At 39.2% G+C, this 17736-nt stretch overlaps 1 protein-coding gene across 1 annotated transcript in view; it reads left to right on the top strand.

The window, feature by feature from the left end:
• Positions 1–17736, top strand: part of LOC127976983 (alpha-1,3-mannosyl-glycoprotein 4-beta-N-acetylglucosaminyltransferase C-like) — a 107370-nt gene that overhangs the window by 84716 nt on the left and 4918 nt on the right. The window contains exons 3-4 of the mRNA XM_052581583.1: positions 16620–16771; positions 17566–17713. Coding sequence (XP_052437543.1) covers positions 16643–16771; positions 17566–17713 — 277 coding nt within the window. The 5' untranslated portion in view covers positions 16620–16642. The remainder of the gene's footprint in view (positions 1–16619; positions 16772–17565; positions 17714–17736) is intronic.

Below are 17736 nucleotides of genomic sequence, written 5' to 3'. Positions count from 1 at the left end.
TATTTGGCAACCTTGCTCTGCATGAGGGTTTATTGTATATTAGCTGTATATTAGCTGTACATTATTCAAAATACATTTCCATTTGATGTTTACACAGTTTTATATTTGTTACTCTGTTGTTTATTGTATTTGTAAATGTCAGTTTTGTTTTCTTCACATTCATGTTTTTGTATGTTTTTATTTTGCTGTTGATTTTTTATTTAAGGCTGTAAATTTACATTTTCAAGTGGGTCTGCTTTCATTTCACTTGACTTTGATGCGCAGTATCCTTTGTAAGTAGATAAACAATGAACTGTCCATCATTTCAGATAGAGAGACAGAGAGCAAGAAACAGTCTCTGTTACGAATGCTATAGCATTGGATTTTCTTTCGCACAAAAATGTGCTGAGAGGAGATAGTGCTTTCTCATGTTATCTGCTACTGGACGCACACCCCACAGCCATTTTCCCATTTCTCACTTGTGACCCAGCGGTCACCTTGGCTTTTTACAGAGCTTTTAGGAAAGAGTGCTGTCCCACCATTCCGCTCTCATAAATGGAGAGGGAGGGAAGTTTTGCACAATGGTATGGCTTTCACTGTCATTCTGAATGAACGATAACTTATGTTGGAATTTATTTTCATTTACCAAGACCAACATCAGGATTGTTTTCTGAGGAGGCAATGAAGTGGCTCTTCAGAAAAAAAAGAAAAGAAAAAACGTCTCAGGTTACGAATGTAACCATGGTTCCCTGAGAGGGAACGAGACACTGCGTCCTCTGAAGGGACACTATGGGGAACACCTCGTCGTGACCCCTGTCTGAAGCATACTTTGAAAAACGCCAACGTGTTGGCCGGCGACAGCCTCTGACGTCGCTACCGGCGCGACTATAAATACGCGCCCGTAGGACCCGTTACTTATCTTCTTCGTGAAGCTTGTGTCCGAAGCATGGCAGGGAGCTAGAGGACGCAGTGTCTCGTTCCCTCTCAGGGAACCATGGTTACATTCATAACCTGAGACATTCCCGGTCAAGGGAACTTCGAACTGCGTCCTCTGAAGGGACACTGTGGGGAACAGTATACCCACGCCGCCATGCTGAGGGGAGTGCAGGCCAGAATCATGGCAAACACTATGTACCAACTCTACCATTTCACCGGGAGTCGAGCTGAAGGCTTGGAATCACGAAAGATTCCTTTAAAGGGATACGGCTAAGAACTTAGCACTGTTTATTACCAAGTCTTGCCTGTCACAAAGGAGGGGCTCTCGTGGCACTCTGATAGAGAAGCTCGTAGATGGAATGGCAGCAGAGCAATTGTAGGACGGAACATACAGATAAAGCCTCGGCCACGCCTGTACCATCATGTCCATCCCCAATGGAGCTGGATGAGTCAGAGGAAGCCAGAGGGGATAGTGCGACGCTCTCTTGAGCCGCAAAACCGATCCACCCAGGTCTGGCCAACCTCTCTAACTCTGCTTCAACACCTTGGTGCAAGGGCGCCATTCCCTGAGCCTCAGCCTCTGCCTCAGCAGGATGTCTGCTCTCACAGTGCGTCTCAAAGCAGTATGTAGTACTGGAGCGCTCTGATGAAAAAAACTAGAATTCAGTCTCCCATGAGAGGAGGACTCAGAGCTCCGAGCAGCATGCTCATAGGCGACCCTTTTTGAAAAGGGATGCGCCAAGCGGCCAGGCGGCCCCTCAAGATGACCAGGCCAGATATCCAATGAAATTCCCTGCAGTGCTGTGCCAGTTCTGACGATCAGCCAGGCTCCTCGGGAGGGGTGTGGGACGAGCAACCGCAGAGCGCTTGCTTCCCGCACGCGGAACTCGCTCCGCGGTGGGTGTCGCGCCCTGGGGGGTGAACCCACGCGGCACAGCTGCCTGCCGAAAGCCTGTGATCGTGGCCAGAGCACAAGGCTGGAACTGAGCACTGTAAAGGAAACTCACAGAGTTTTTAGTAGACATACAACCACCAGCAACATAACACCCATAAGCAGAAAGGGTTACATACTCACCCCACCCTCCTGCACTGGAGTCTCGCTTTACGGGGCGCCCCCTTTTGGTCCGGACTGTCAGTAAGGTGGTCACTATCAAAATAGGACCAACCAAAAACATAACAGGTCCAGAATAGGAGACTGTTATGTTAGAAACTTTCCACCTAACCCCGATCAGGTGGAGCGCTGGTGGCTACAGGGGAATTAGGCAGGGGAGAAATAAAACAGAAGTTAAAAACATCCAAAAAGGAATTGACGAACTCCTAGGTATCGCTCCGATCCGGACGAGAACGCTGCCTCGTCTGAATCACATCCCTCAGACCCTGCTTACCTCTTCGTGACCCGCGATTCCTCTTGCCCCTGCCCAAAGGCGGGGGAGGAGCGCGAACCACGACACTAGCCTTCTGCGCCCATCTTCGATCCTCAGATCGAGATGGGCCAGGACCCCTTTGTTGTTCGGGCTCTGCTGCTGCTTATGATTTACCATTTAAGCGGGATGTATCCTGGAAGGGCTTAGATGGCAAAGAGGGAGATTTTAGAGAGGATGTTCCCCCACTGAGAGATAGCTAGCCAGCATCTCTTCTACAGGGGGCATCCTCTCATAACTTGTATGCTGAAACCGATGGATGCGAGAGATAAACGGCCTCTTCCATCCCTTTTCGACTTCTGCATGTAAGTCAGGCAAGAATGGGAGGCTCACCTGGGCTGGCGGGCGATGGTCAGATAAATAACGCTCATCGAGGCTACCTCGCGACGTTACCTTTCTGGCACACTTCCATGGCAAGTTTATTTATTATTATTATTTTTTATTATTATTATTTTTTTTTATTATTATTTTTTTTATTTATTTTTTATTTTTTTGCCGCGGCGCGATCCATAACCTCTAACAGCTCCCCATACGCAGAGCAGGAGAAATGAGCGGCTCAGCCTCAGCTTCTTCGCCACTCTCAAATATCTCCTGCTCTTTCTGGGTAGAACCCAGCAGAGCACTAACTTCAGTGTCAGAATGGGTTAATGACAACGCATCTTCCTCCCGAAGTTCGCTCTCGTTTGCCGCCGGAGAGTGTGAGAGGAAAAGTCCCTCTCTACACTCCTCAGCGAGATCCACCTGTGATCCCCATGAGCTCATTCTCCTCCGTGCCTCGGCAACGGCGGGTCCTGAGCCGCGAGATCCAGATGACAAACGAGATCGGAGCTTTTTCACAGAAAAACGCTCGCAGTGCGCGCAGATTGCCCCCTCAAGGACATTGCGCGCATGCTCTTTGCCCAAACAAGAGACAAAATATGAGATCACTGACTGTGTGAAATATTTTTCTAAAAGTAAAGGAACGTTCATATTTACTGTTGTTTGGCAAAAAAAAAAAATGTGGGGTGGGGGGTGGGGGGTTGGAATCCAGTCCATCTTCTTTGTGATCTATAATTTATGAGTCTCTACACTGGTGACAATAGTGAACCATTTTTGTCTGAGAAAATTTGCTAATGTGGGCTCATCATAATATTGTCCAAAAGTGACATAAGCAGATGATGTTTCAAAGAGAAACACCGTCTGTTGTGTGTCCCCCGTGTCCATTAGTGTGTGGCATGGACATAATGTGGGTACATTCATGCGACAAATAAGCCTGCATGGATCAAAATGGTGACAATATCGCCACTTTTTGACATCTGAAATGAAATGAACTTGAAATTACCTGAAATTATGATCTATGATTAAGCTGGTTTTTAGCAAGCACTCTGCGAAATTAAAGGTTTGTCTCCATATCTGTGGCCTTAATGGAACCTGTGATGTTTTCTGAGGATTTGTTGTCTAATGGACCAAAAGGAGGGTGACCTTTAATAATAACAGCCGTACAGACATTGCATTAAAATTGGAATATGAATTTATATTGGACAACAAAAAAAAACTTCTCATATCAGAAACACCACACACATACTCTTTTAGACGCTTGGATGTTTTATATTTGAAGGAAAGGAAAACCCATACATGTGCAGTTTTGTTTGAGTGTACTTAAGAAAATTTGAAGCGAAGTGTGGAAAAGAAGACAGGGAAAAAAGTGGAAGTGAGTAAAAGAAAATGATAATATTGAACAAAAGAATGAGAAAGACTGTACGCTGTATTTGTGCTTTTTATAGTGGAAACGGGGTAAGTCATATCGCTGAGGTCCATCTCCAGATCTCCCCTTTGAGGTTTGGGTTGGTTTTATAATCTGGGTCAAAGTGCTAACTGCTAAGAGGCGCTTGTGAGAGGCTCGCTCGCACATGAATCATTTCTCATGCCTCTCTTCCTCATTACACTCTCTGCTGATAGAATTTCAAAGGCCTCCGTGTCTCTGACTGACCTTAAAGGTAAAACTCTGCCTCATGGCAATGACAGAGACTTGCTCAATTGGCTAACCTTGTAAGATGCCCCACATAACTAAAGGCACAGAGAGGTAAAGACTTGAGTAAGCATTAGTCACTCATATTAACCAAGAAGCTATACTGTGATTTAAAAAATGTGTGAATGTCAGACAACATAGACCATAACGGTTGGCAAATATTGTGAGGTCAGTGGCTCAGCTCCAAAAACTACAGCATCACAGATCTGCTCAATGCAAAGGCTGTTTATTAAGTATAATTACGCTGCCATATTCACCTTATTTTTCGATCTGTTTCAATCTGTTGACAAATCAAAAGTTGTGAATCATTACCCACTATAGGTGAATAACTTTTTATGATTACTATAATACATTAAAATAATATAACAAATACCAGTTTGCAAATATCAAGAAGCATTCTCTACAGCTACAGTAGACAATATTATATGTACATTAATCAGATTTATAATAAAAAAAATATGCTGTTTGTAGAAATCGTTCACCCAAAAATTACAGTTCTCACCCTCGGGCCATCCAAGATGAGTTTTTTTTTTCCCATCATAACAGATTTGGAGAAGTTTAGCATTATATCACTTGCTCACCAATGGATCCCCTGCACTGAATGGGTGCCGTCAGAATGAGAGTTCAAACAGCTGATGAAAGCATCAAAATAATCTACAATTAATCCACATGAGTCTAGTCCCACAGTTCATTTCTTGTTAAGCAAAATGCTGTGTATTTGTAAGTGATGTATTGCTATGTTTTGCCAAATGATGAAGAAACAAAGTCATCCTCATTTTCAGTTTCCTAAGAATGAGAACATTTTCAGAAATTTTGAACATCAGAACATTTTTGGATGAACTGTTCCTTTAATAATAAAACGAATCAATATAAATGTATGATATTTGAAAAAAAAAATTCTAAACAAAAAAAATATAAACAGTATAATAATGATTTGTGCATCAATTACATTTTATGTTTGAGTTGTTTTGGAGTTAATAATAGAAATTAAATAAGTAATTAGGGATGTTCATTTCGCTTATTTTTCCTAACCGACGACCGACACTCATTTACCGATTATTAACTATTAACCGATTATTTTAAATTAGGATATGTGTCTTTGACCCGTTAAAAAATACAAAATAAAATTTTCCCGTAGATCAATTTTACATAAAAAAGTGGCAAACAACAGAATATGAGGAATCACATGGTCGTCATATCACATCACGCTATGTAATGTTATGCTAAGTTATGTAAAACATTATGTTTTACGTGGATATTGGAATGCGAGTGAAGTGAAGTGCCAAATAGGAAAAGGATCTGCCGCCCACAGTTGATTTTGATATTCTAGATATTATCAAAATGCCTGAGTTTTGAGAATGCAGCGGAAGTGGAGGATAATAATGTAACAGGAGCTCATTCAAATACTGAGGTGCTAGACCATTCAGGGCTTTATAAGTATTAAGCAATATTTTAAAATCTATAGGATGTTTGATAGGGAGCCAGTGCAGTGTTGACAGGACTGGGCTAATATGGTCATACTTCCTGGTTCTAGTAAGAACTCTTGCTGCTGCATTTTGGACTAGCTGTAGATTGTTTACTAAGCATGCAAAACAACCACCCAATAAAGCATTACAATAATCTAACCTTGAGATCATAAATGCATGGATTAACATTTCTGCATTTGACATTGAGAGCATAGGCCGTAATTTAGATATATTTTTCAGACGGAAAAATGCAGTTTTACAAATGCTAGAATCGTGGCTTTCTAAGGAAAGATTGCTATCAAATAGCACACCTAGGTTCCTAACTGATGACGAAGAATTGACAGAGCAGCCATCAAGTCTTAAACAGTGTTCTATGTTAATACAAGCAGAGTTTTTAGGTCCTATAATTAACACCTCTGTTTTTTCAGAATTCAGCAGTAAGAAATTACTCATCATCCAGTTTGTTATATCGACTATGCAATCAATTCGTTTTTCAAATTGGCGTGTTTTCACCGGGCCGTGAAGAAATATAGAGCTGGGTATCATCAGCATAGCAGTGAAAGCTGACACAATGTTTCCTAAATGATATCTCCCAAGTGTAACATATAAATTGTGAAGAGTAGCAGACCTAGTACTGAGCCTTGAGGTGCTCCATACTGCACTTGTGATCGATATGATACCTCTTCATTCACTGCTACGAATTGATGGCGGTCATATAAGTACGATTTAAACCATGCTAATGCCCTTCATTTATGCCAACAAAGTGTTCAAGTCTATGCAAAAGAATGTTGTGGTCAAGAGTGTCAAACACAGCACTAAGATCCAATAGAGAGATACAACCACGATCAGATGATAAGAGCAGGTCATTTGTAACCCTAATGAGAGCAGTCTCAGTACTATGATACGGTCTAAATCCTGACTGGAAATCCTCACAGATACTATTTTTCTCTAAGAAGGAATATAATTGTGAGGATACAACCTTTTCTAGTACCTTGGACAGAAAAGGAAGATTCAAGATCGTTCTATAATTAACTAGTTCTTTGGGGTCAAGTTGTGTTTTTTTGATGAGAGGCTTAATAACTACCAGTTTGAAGGTTTTGGGGACATATCCTAATGACAGTGAGGAATTGATAATAGTCAGAAGAGGATCTATGCCTTCTGGAAGCACCTCTTTTAGGAGCTTAGATGGTATAGGGTCTAACATACATGTTGTTGGTTTAACAAGTTTATACAATACTTCCTCTCCCATAGTAGAGAATGAGTGGAACTGTTCCTCAGGAGGTCTATAGTGAACTGTCTGATGCGATACTTACTGCTGTGATGTTGGGAAATGTCAACACTTATTGAGGCTTAATTTTTTTGTTAATTTAGCCACTGTATTGAATAAATACCTGGGGTTATGTTTGTTTTCTTCTAAAAGAGAAGAAAAGTTATCTGATCTAGCAGTTTTTAATGCTTCTGTAGGATAGGTTACTTTCACGGCAGGTAATACGAAATACCTCTAGTTTTGTTTTCCTACAGCTGCGCTCCATTTTTCAGGCTGCTCTCTTTAGAAAGATTCTTTCAAGAACTGAACATCACGAAAGTCAAGTCTATTTTAAGTCAACTCAAGTTTGTTTCTTTTATTGATTTGTCACTTTTTAATTTAATAAAAGCTGCACTTGGGTTCTCAATTCGCTCACCTACAATGAACGTATTAACCTCTGTTTAGGGAGTTGTTTCATGCCTGAAGTCAAGTCTAGTCAAGTCAAGTCTTTGTTTTTTGTTTGGATTTTTGGATTTCACTCTGAATAATAAACCTGCACTTGGATTCATCTACAACTTGCCGTTCAGTGGACCATCATTACAGTGTGACCATTAAATCTTTAGAAATTGATTGATTTATGGATTCATTCATACATTTGTTTCTTGACAAAGTTATTTTTATTCTTTGAGGACCAAAAAGCTTGGAATGCAATGGAAATTGAAACATGAATCATGCAATCTCTCCCATTTGCTCATTATCGCAGTTCTATTCAGTTCTTGCATGTTTGGCTCCTTTATTGTTACAATTAAGGAAACTGGCATGTGTAAACCATTATAGAATATGTTTTGTATTCAGCATCAATCCAGCTCTTCCCACAGCTTCCAACCTGAAGCTAAGCCACCTGTGCAGCTGGTGCCTGCTGCAGCCTGGACTGCGCCCAAATCCAAGCGGGGTGCTGGATTTATTCATACATCAAAACAGAGAGACATTCGGCAGATCCTCACAGTAAAGCACCACCTTCTGTGCAGAAGAGTTGCTAAAAATAGATAACCACCAATACTTGGGATGGGGATATAAACAAAATATATTCTTTTATCTCACATAAAGGTTTAAGTATGAAACTTCATGCAACACTGAGAGATGTCAGATGTTTTAGAGGAAAGTTCAAGACCTGGGTGTGAGGAAAGAGATCCCTCAAGTTCTAGACAACAAGTGTTGCCACTGTGTTGAAATATTGTCACTTGCGCAGAAACAGAAATCCTACTTCAGCTTTCCCAGCCTGCTGCAAAAGGAACAAACTAGAACTATTTTGACTAAGCATGGTTTAGAGAAAACTATGACTTGATATTTCTTGTCTCCTTGAAGGAATGGGGGAAATGTGCAAGTGTCTGTGTGTTTTGTGTCTGTCAGTGTCAGCAATAGTTGAACAATGTTTTTCATGTGTTTTAGTGAAGATTCTGCAGTTTCAAGCTTGCAAACTCTCCAGAGAACATCTTAATGCCTTAAGAATGTGTTGATGAGCAAAACCAATGTCAGGAGGTGCTATTTCAGCAGACACGTACAAACGCTGGCATACGCACAGACATTTACCAGCAGTTGGATTATTGAGAAACGAAGATATGCTGGGTTAGTGCTATATAACAAAAGTATGCTGGCATACTGCTACATTTGTATATCAGCATTTAGGTTTTGTTAATTAGCAATATATATATACATATATATATATATATATATATATATATATATATATATATATATATATATATATATATATATATATATATATATATATATATATATAATTATTATTATTGTTGTTGTTGTTGTTGTTTTTAACAAATGTTTTTCATTTCAAGCAAGCAAACTGTACTAAAGTTTATTAGGTTGTATACACAGTTTGGTTTAAAAAAAACATATATATATACACAGTTTGGTTTAAAAAAAACATATATATATATATATATATATATATATATATATATATATATATATATATATATATATATATATATATACTGTATATATATATATATATATATATATATATATATATACTGTATATATATATATATATATATATATATATATATATATATATATATATATATATACTGTATATATATAAAGTTGTATTTTGGGCTTGTAATATTATACTATGCTCAGGATTCATTTGTATATTTATTTAGTTCTCTTTATTCTAATTTAGTAGTTTATTTAAAAGTAAAAAGGGTTAATTATAAGCTGTATAGAATCATAATTGTAGCTTTTAATTGCACTTCTTTCTGATCATTTACAACTGCTAATAATTGATGGCATTGTTTAGTCAGTACCCTGGGCAGTTGCAAATGATTAATCAATGCTTTTCATATGAGCATAGTTAAATACATTAGTCATAAATCATAACCTTTTATTTTATACGACCAAAAACATGATGAACCAGACATTTTTTTTTCTCAAGAGTTTTGATTGCACATTTTCCATAGAGATCTATGATCCTTCACATAATTGGATTTTTTTTTTTTTTTTTTTTTTGTAAACAAGCCTAATGGCAAATTTCAGTAAACAAGGCTGCAATGCACACAAATTGATTAACACAAAGAAACTCATTTAATTAACAAAAGTTCATTCACAGATCTGAGGCCCACAGTGTTCATCTAGAGGCGGTGTTTCTTATCGTCGGAAGCCGTTTCTCTTTTTCTGCTTTTCAGCCCTTTTGTTGAAGAGAAAAATCTATTTAAGTGGCTGAAACTCTGACACAAAGCAAGAGCAGAAAGCTGTAGAATCTGCTGGCTTAATTGATTATTTGCGCAGAGCTGTATATCAGCGAGGTGCAGCATACCCTTGGGAAATAATGTAAAACAGATAACAAGATCAAATGTGGAAGAATTGCTTTCTACTGCCAGCTTTATTAATCTGTTTCTCTCTTAGTCAAAATGGCTTTTTTCCCCTCTCCTCTATGCAGGTTTTCGCATTAAGGCAAGGTGCGCCTCTGCGTCCCAAGTAGCATAAAAGCTACAGCTGAGGGAGGTTTTAGGAAGCTGTTTTGATTTGAAAGAATATGGGTGGCTCATGATTTCAGCATTAGCTTAGCATTCAGCTGTGTGTGGCAGGGAAATTGAAAGGGTTTAGCTGCGTTTTGCCTTGCTTTCTAAGAATTAGAACTGGAATTATTTAGTGACAAGATGCTCTAGAGTCTTAATTTACTTTAAAACTGAGCTGTTAGGACATTAGCGGGCTCAAACATGCTTGTATTTTGGCCTTAAAGGATCAGGCTTGTGAAAAATATACAACACTCGCTTGCTTGCTTGCAGATTTATACCACATCATGTACATGGCCTTGTAGGTTCACTCTTTATAGTCGAGAAGTGTTTGAATTAAATCCAAATCAAACCAAGTGCTCTCTAATTCCACATTCTCTCATAGTGCATTTACATAATAAAAATCGCATAGCATTCTCACAATCTACTAGACATCCTTCCTCAAACATCTATCTAATCCATTTCCAACTTTGTAAACTGATTTGTTTTTCTTATTCATGGGGTCTTGCTGCACATCAGACATGACTGTAATTGCCTTCCTCTCACCAGGGAGCTTCTTGTTTCTCATTCTGAAGTTTATTCTCTATTTCATGTCACCAAGGCAAAGAGAGAGACGGCACCCTGGGAGAAATGACACTCCCTCCGTCACCAAGAGGAGAGTGAAAAGATAAGAATGGTGGATAAATATCAGTAAATGCGTATCTCGAAATGATGCCAGCACAATGCTCTCATTTTAAAATGAATGGGTGTTTATAAGTACACTTCCTGTGAGTTTGGGAAAACTGTGGCGGTTTGCATTAGCGAACGCAGCGTAATGCACAAACAAGCTGATGTTAGTCAGAGGGACCATCTGGATTGCCTGTGTTTTTATGAAATCAACTCTTTGGATTACTCCACTCGTTCTCTAATTGAGCTGCTTCATTTAGCACCACGGTATCGCTCTGAATGGACAGTTTATATTGACTGCTAAAAGAGCTGCTCGCCCCGGGAGGTGATGATCTATAGAGCAGCAGGAAGTGGGAATGAACCTCAGGTTATTTACGTCAGCACTCCCTCAAATGAGACCTCTGCAAAAGCATGGTCCTTGGCAGCTGCCTGTAATTTCAACTCTTCCAGAATCAGACCCTGTCAGGTGTAATTATGCAACAGAGGAAGGTACCAGCCTGGTGGTTTTCCCTTTTGCAAACAATATCTGCAGCTTATGTCTGGTAAGAAATGCAGTCATTATAAAATCTTTTGTTTTTCTATCACTAAGCTCAGAATTGATTTTTTTGTGTTTGTCAACAAGCTCCTCTCTCTGCATCCATGAAAGGAGGAGGGATAATGTCAGCTTAGCTTAATACATTTATAATGGATGTTTTATTTTCAGCCTCAGGGTGCGTCTGAAGTGTTTGGACACTTGGAGATTTGAGGGGGTAGAAGAATACCTGGTAAATGCAGCCAGTTTTGCAACATGATATTTGGAAACATTTATAATGGCATTTTAACCGTCTGCTTGGTTCAAGAAAACATTTTCATTAAATCTTCTATCTTGCTTTTTATATTACCTCACTTTTCTCATCCTCTAAGACTTCAAATGGTTGTGCAAGGTATGCTAAAGAATTTAGGGAAAATTCACCAAAAAATAAATTATTCTGTCATCATTTACCCTAATGTATGGTTGTCTTTATTTTGTTAAACATAGAAAATTTTGATTATTTTATAATTTTTTTTTAATGAAAGTCAATGGGCTCTTCAGTTGTTTAGACCCAATATTCTTCAAAATATCTTCATTTGTGTTCTGCGGAAGAAGAAAAAGACATGACGGTGAGTAAATGATGATGTAATTGTCTTTCTTTTTTTGGGGTGGGAGGGGTCGTCAACTATCATCTCGAGCCTCTCGAGAGGCTGATTCCCTTAGGAGACTATTTGGCAGTGTGAAAACGAATGCCAAACGTGTCTCGATGGGTCACAGAGAGGATACAGGCTCCAGTTCGGTTCTCCTCCACCTCAGTTCAACAGTGTCTTTCCCAACCTGGTGTGCCCTGAGCAGGCTCTAGTAATGGAACCGAAATAGACACTCTCTGAGGACGGAGTCCATCGATGTGGTCCCCCCTCGCGTCGCAGAGTCTGTGTACTACAGCTGGTATTTCACTGTTCCTCATCATAGAAACTTCCTGAGGTTTCCTTTTGGGGGGAAAAGCTAACCAATACCAGATCTTCCTTTGGCCTTGTACTCTCACCCTACACTTTCACGACTCAGCCACATTGACGATTGGTTGATATTAGCTCAATCAGGGCGGATGGCGGTTTGGCATCGAAGTGTCATTCTCGCTCACACGAAAGAACTGGGGTTAAGACTTAACGCAGAGAAAAGTGTGCATTCTTCAGTACAGGGAACCACTTATCTGGGTGTAGTGTGGGATTCGACCACGATGCAGGCACATATGTCTCCTGCTCGGATCGAGTAGGTCCTTACTGCAGTTGTTCCAGACTGCTGGGCCTGATGGCAACTGCATCCAATGTGAAAACTCTTGGCCTGCTGTACATGAGACACCTACAGTGTTGGCTCAAGACCAAGGGCTTCTCCCAGAGGGCAAAACTGCTTTGCATACTAAAGGTCACGCGGAGCATTAAACAGACGTGCCTTAGACATGTGGAAGAGACCTTGGTTCTTGGTTCCGTGTAATGATAACGACGAACGCGTCCCTCACTGGTTGAAGGGTAAGTCATGAGTGTCCACCCTGCCCACGATCTGTGGAGTGGTCGCCATCTGACATGGCATATAAACTGCCTGGAGATGCCGGTCATGCTTCGAACACTAAAACACTTTCTCCCAGACCTAAGAGGTCACCATGTGTTGGTGCGCACCCGCAACACTGAGGTGATCTCTTATATCAACCACCAAGGGGGTCTCCGCTAACGCCCTTTGTACAAACTAGCGTACCAGATCCTTGTGTGGTCCCAGGGCATACACCTCTCGCTGACAGTAGTTCACATTTCTGGGCATCTGTATATGGGAGCAGACATCCTGTTAAGCAGGGGCCGAGGCCTGGGGAATGAGGTGATGAAGAAGATTGGAGAGTGTTTGGCCAGGCTCAGGTGGACCTGTTTGTGACTCAAGAGACATCGCACTGTCCCCTCTGGTTCTCTCTCTGGTTAGTACAGTTATGGAGATCCTGCAAGCCTTCTCTCTGCAGGGTTGTCCCACTCCATCCTAAAGGGCTACGTGGCGGCCATTATGGCCTATTGCGCCCCTCTCGGTGGCCATTCAGTGGGCAGACAACCTCTGTTTACGTTCCCTTCACGATGCACTGAGGCTGAGGCCTCCGGCCATAAGAAGCTTATGCTAAGCAGTGGATCAGGATGCTATCCTAAAGCCTCAAGTCCTCTGATCTCCACTCTCTTGGGGGTCAAGACTCACTCCTTCTGAAGTTTGGCCATTGGGCGGGATGTCCCCGATTACTTGTCAGGCTCCTGGCTCCCTTTCTCGCTTTAGCTGTGCTCTTCCACACAAGGCAGAGATTTGAAAGTCTGGCGGCGTGGGCATAGTTGTTTCCAAAGCATCCTCCAATGCAGCTCGAGTTCCTGAAGAGAAACGTCTCAGGTTACGCATGTAACCATGGTTCCCTGAGGGAACGAGATGCTGTGTCTTGGGCCATACTTCCTGCATCCCTGCCGGCACTTGCTTCATTCCTAGAGGCTAAATGGTTGCTTTGCCGTAAATGCTTTTAAGCTTCCTGGTCTCTGATGTCACCTGCCTATGACTATTGATTACACATGTGGTTCAGATGTGGTCACGCTAAAGGGCGTTCCCAAAGCGTCCTCCGACGCAGCGTCTCGTTCCCTTGAGGAACCATTGTTACATGCATAACCTGAGATGTTATTAAGTCAACCTCGATGTGTTTTAGCATTCATATCACCATATATAACAAAACAAACAATTTTTTTTTTGTTAAAATCAGAAGTTTCTATGATCTTCAAATTGGTTTGCAAGGTAAAGTTTTAAATTAGGTACCATTTGATGTTATGCAAATCCATCAGTGGTCCGTTAGGGGTCTGCTCTGGTTCTCCTCACTTCACTGCCAGTGGAGGATGAAGCAGGTTTTCAGGCTGAATCAATCCAATATTGGTATTACTCTGCATTAACATTACATGAATCCACCTGCATGTATCAAAATGCTAAATGGTTTGAACTGGAAAATTTAAAAGCCAGCCACTTGTGTAATTAAATGCCCAAGAAAATGAAATGTGCAGTACAACTATCAGTTTGGCAACATGTTTTTCTGTCTACATTCTGCCTTTTTTATAATCCTTTGGTTTAAGAAGGGTTAAATCTTCAATTATAATAAATGCATTTGTATTTGCATTGTTGGTATTTGTACAACATATTCCAAGAATGCGATGTGTCTTTATACAAATTGTGTATTAATGCATAGCATGTTCTTGTGTCTTGATTAAAAGTTTATTTGACAAGAATGTCATTATCCTGTGAATTATTAAAATATGCTTTTAAAAGATATGATGTACACTACCATTAATTTTACATTTTTAAATGAAATGTTTATAAAATAAGCTCACCAAAGCTGCATTTATTTATCTTTTAAATACAGTAAGTACAAATTGAAATAACTGTTTCGATTTCGAATATATTTTAAAATGTGAAGTATCCCTGTGATACAAAGCTGAATTTTCAGCAGCAATACCCCTCTCTTCAGTGTCACTTGATTCTTCAAAAATAATTATTATATGCTGATTTGGTGTTTTTGTAGCATTTACTGTTCACTGTCTATTTAATGTTACATTTGATCAATTTAATGAATTTTTGCTTTATTTATTATAAGTGTTAATTTCATTAAAAAAAAGACCCCAAACCCTTAAATGGCATAGTATATAAAACCACACACGTGTGGTCTCAATGTGTTCTCTGCTTTTTATGTACAAGCAAGAGCTCACAGAATATTGGTTTGACAATCCCCAGTTGAAACAAGTTGGCAGTAGGCAGAATCGATACGCATCTGGTCATGGAATCGGCTGTAAAGTTATTTTGTATTCCATTAGTGGTCTAAGGTGCTTAGCAAGAGCCATCAAAAAGGCTGATACACACAAGCCTTCCAAAACACTTGCATCCTTCTTTCTATTCTTGGATTACTCTATGTAATTTGAGGTCAGGAATAAAAGAATGCCTGGGGCCTATTTTATGCACATAGCTGAAATGTTTTTTCTTCTGTTTCAAAGACAGTCACTCCAACTATGTATCTTCAAATGGAGATAGCTAAAATTGAAATGCCATTTGCAGTATAGCCTCTTAAGAACCATACTTTGTACTTGACATACAAACCTCAGAAAGGGCAAAACAAAAGGATTTAAAGGCACAGAGTGCATACATTGCTAATGTCTTGTGAGCAAGGTTGGGATATTAACCTCACAGCGTGTTCTTCAGCGGAAGTATGTATTATACATCATTGTCGGTTAATTACTGGGCTTAGAAGCACACAAGTCTACTGCTTATTTTTAGTGTAACCTTATAGAGAATGCCCTGTCTTATATACAAAAAGAAGTGCTTCTCGATTGCTGCACCGCCAGAAATTGGTGGCAGTTTTTCCTGAATAATAAAGACATGATCATTTTAGTGAGCTGCACTTAATTTTTACTGTAGAGTTTTTAAAACATTTTAGATTTAAATAGACTTATCTGATGTGGATATAGCCAGGAATCGATACTTAAGAACTATATTAAAAGAACCAATGACTTAAACTACTTCAGTCTGTGTGCATTGAATTTATTTAATACAGAGTTTCACAATTGGAGTTGAATTACTGAAATAAATGAACTTTTCCACAACATTCTAATTTATTGAGATGCACCTGTATACTTCTATCAGGTTTATGCATTCAATCAACACAGCATTCTGAGAAATGCCTGGTCCACAAAACATTTATTAAATATGATAAGATATCCATATTTCAGATATCCAATCTGTCTGTCCATCTGACTTCAAGGCTTTTTAAAATATTTTAATACGTTTACAGTTTATCAAGCCTGTAATTTGCATTTGACTTTGTTTTTATATTAAAACAAACAAATAAATACACTTGTTATATGAATTTCGCTGAATGTGCTTCTTCCTTAAATTCAAATTTCATACTTGAATTTCTTCCTTCCTTATATTTAAATTCAAATTTCATCCCTTTGATGTTACTTCCTTTATATTTTATACTTCTTTAAGTTTTATACCTTAGCTTAAATTCAATTAAAATTCAGGAATTTAACTGTAATTTCAAATGCATTTTCAATTCATTTCTGAATGGTGCACAGTTCTGATTTTCCTATTTTTAACCGATTGATTGATTGATTGATTTATCTTTTACTTTTTTCCTTTTGGTTTTATTTTATATGAGACGATTATGATTGTCAAGTTCCAAAAAGCACAATAAAATGACCATATGTAGTCGGTGTTTCAGCTCTTGCCCTTTATCTTTCAAATTTAGCATATTATTGATACTGTACATCCTAATGTAGTATTTTCTCTTTGTTTTCTATCAGATCACACCGGCAGTGTTTCCAACATGAGACTGGTGTTGAAGTACCTGGACAAGATGAGGTGTTTCCGGAAACGTTCCACCATTCCTTTTCTGGTGGCTCTCATTACCTTCCTGCTCTTCATAAACCTCTACATCGAAGATGGCTATGTGCTGGTGAGTTTGTTTACCTGTTAAAATCCAGCAGGTAAATTACAGAGGTCAATTTATTTACAACATCAGTAGAGCAGATAACAAGACAATAGCGGGCTTCACAACAACTTGACTACTGTTGTTGCATGTGATTTAGCATTAATTATCTCTGTGCTGAAAAGTTATTTTGTTTATATGCTTTAATTACCAAATGTTGCGTGTAAGGCTGCCGGTGCTGTGCTGTGCATGTATAATTATCAGAGCTCACGCTGCAGCCTATTTAAAATTTGATGATGTAGAGGCAGTCCAAATTCAAGAGACACACTTATTATTCATGAGGCCAACTTTATGATCAAAACTTTGTGATCATAACATGTCGCGTGTGTTTGTCTGTTGAATTATTCAAAAGTTGTACCCAAGTCACTTTTCTAGATAACCCATATAATTGAAATACAAACACAGTCACAGCCGTTTTTTTTTTTTTTTTTTTTTTTTTTTTTTTGTGCGAACATTTCCTGTGTGGTAAAAGACATTAAAGTTTAGCAACGATGCCACCATTTAATACCAGATAATTTATTTAAAAAGTTGAGTGAGTAATATTGTGTGTACAATTAATTATTCAAAGGACATCATTTACATTTAATGAGATTATACAAGAGCGTGCAAGAATATTGCCACATCCAAAAATAATGGCCTGCAGCATTTAGACTTAAATTCTGGAGTCTCTTTATAACTTAAGGAATGCTGTGAAAAACATTGACTTCTTTAGACTTGTGACAAACTTTCGAATTGTCTGTCTTGGATGTCATGTGTTTCAGGAGGAAGACAAACGTCAGTTACGAGAAACCTCAATGCATCCACTGAACTCAGAGCGATATGTTCATACCTTTAAAGATATCACCAATTTTTCTGGAATGATCAATGTGACTTATCGTTACCTCGCTGGAACACCTTTACCCCGAAAGAGTAAGATCGCTTTCTTAAATACA

The sequence above is a fragment of the Carassius gibelio genome, chromosome B18, assembly GCF_023724105.1.
Source record: "Carassius gibelio isolate Cgi1373 ecotype wild population from Czech Republic chromosome B18, carGib1.2-hapl.c, whole genome shotgun sequence".
Taxonomy (NCBI): domain Eukaryota; kingdom Metazoa; phylum Chordata; class Actinopteri; order Cypriniformes; family Cyprinidae; genus Carassius; species Carassius gibelio.
Note: the sequence above shows the minus strand (reverse complement) of the source record. Positions and strands in the feature narration are given on the sequence as shown.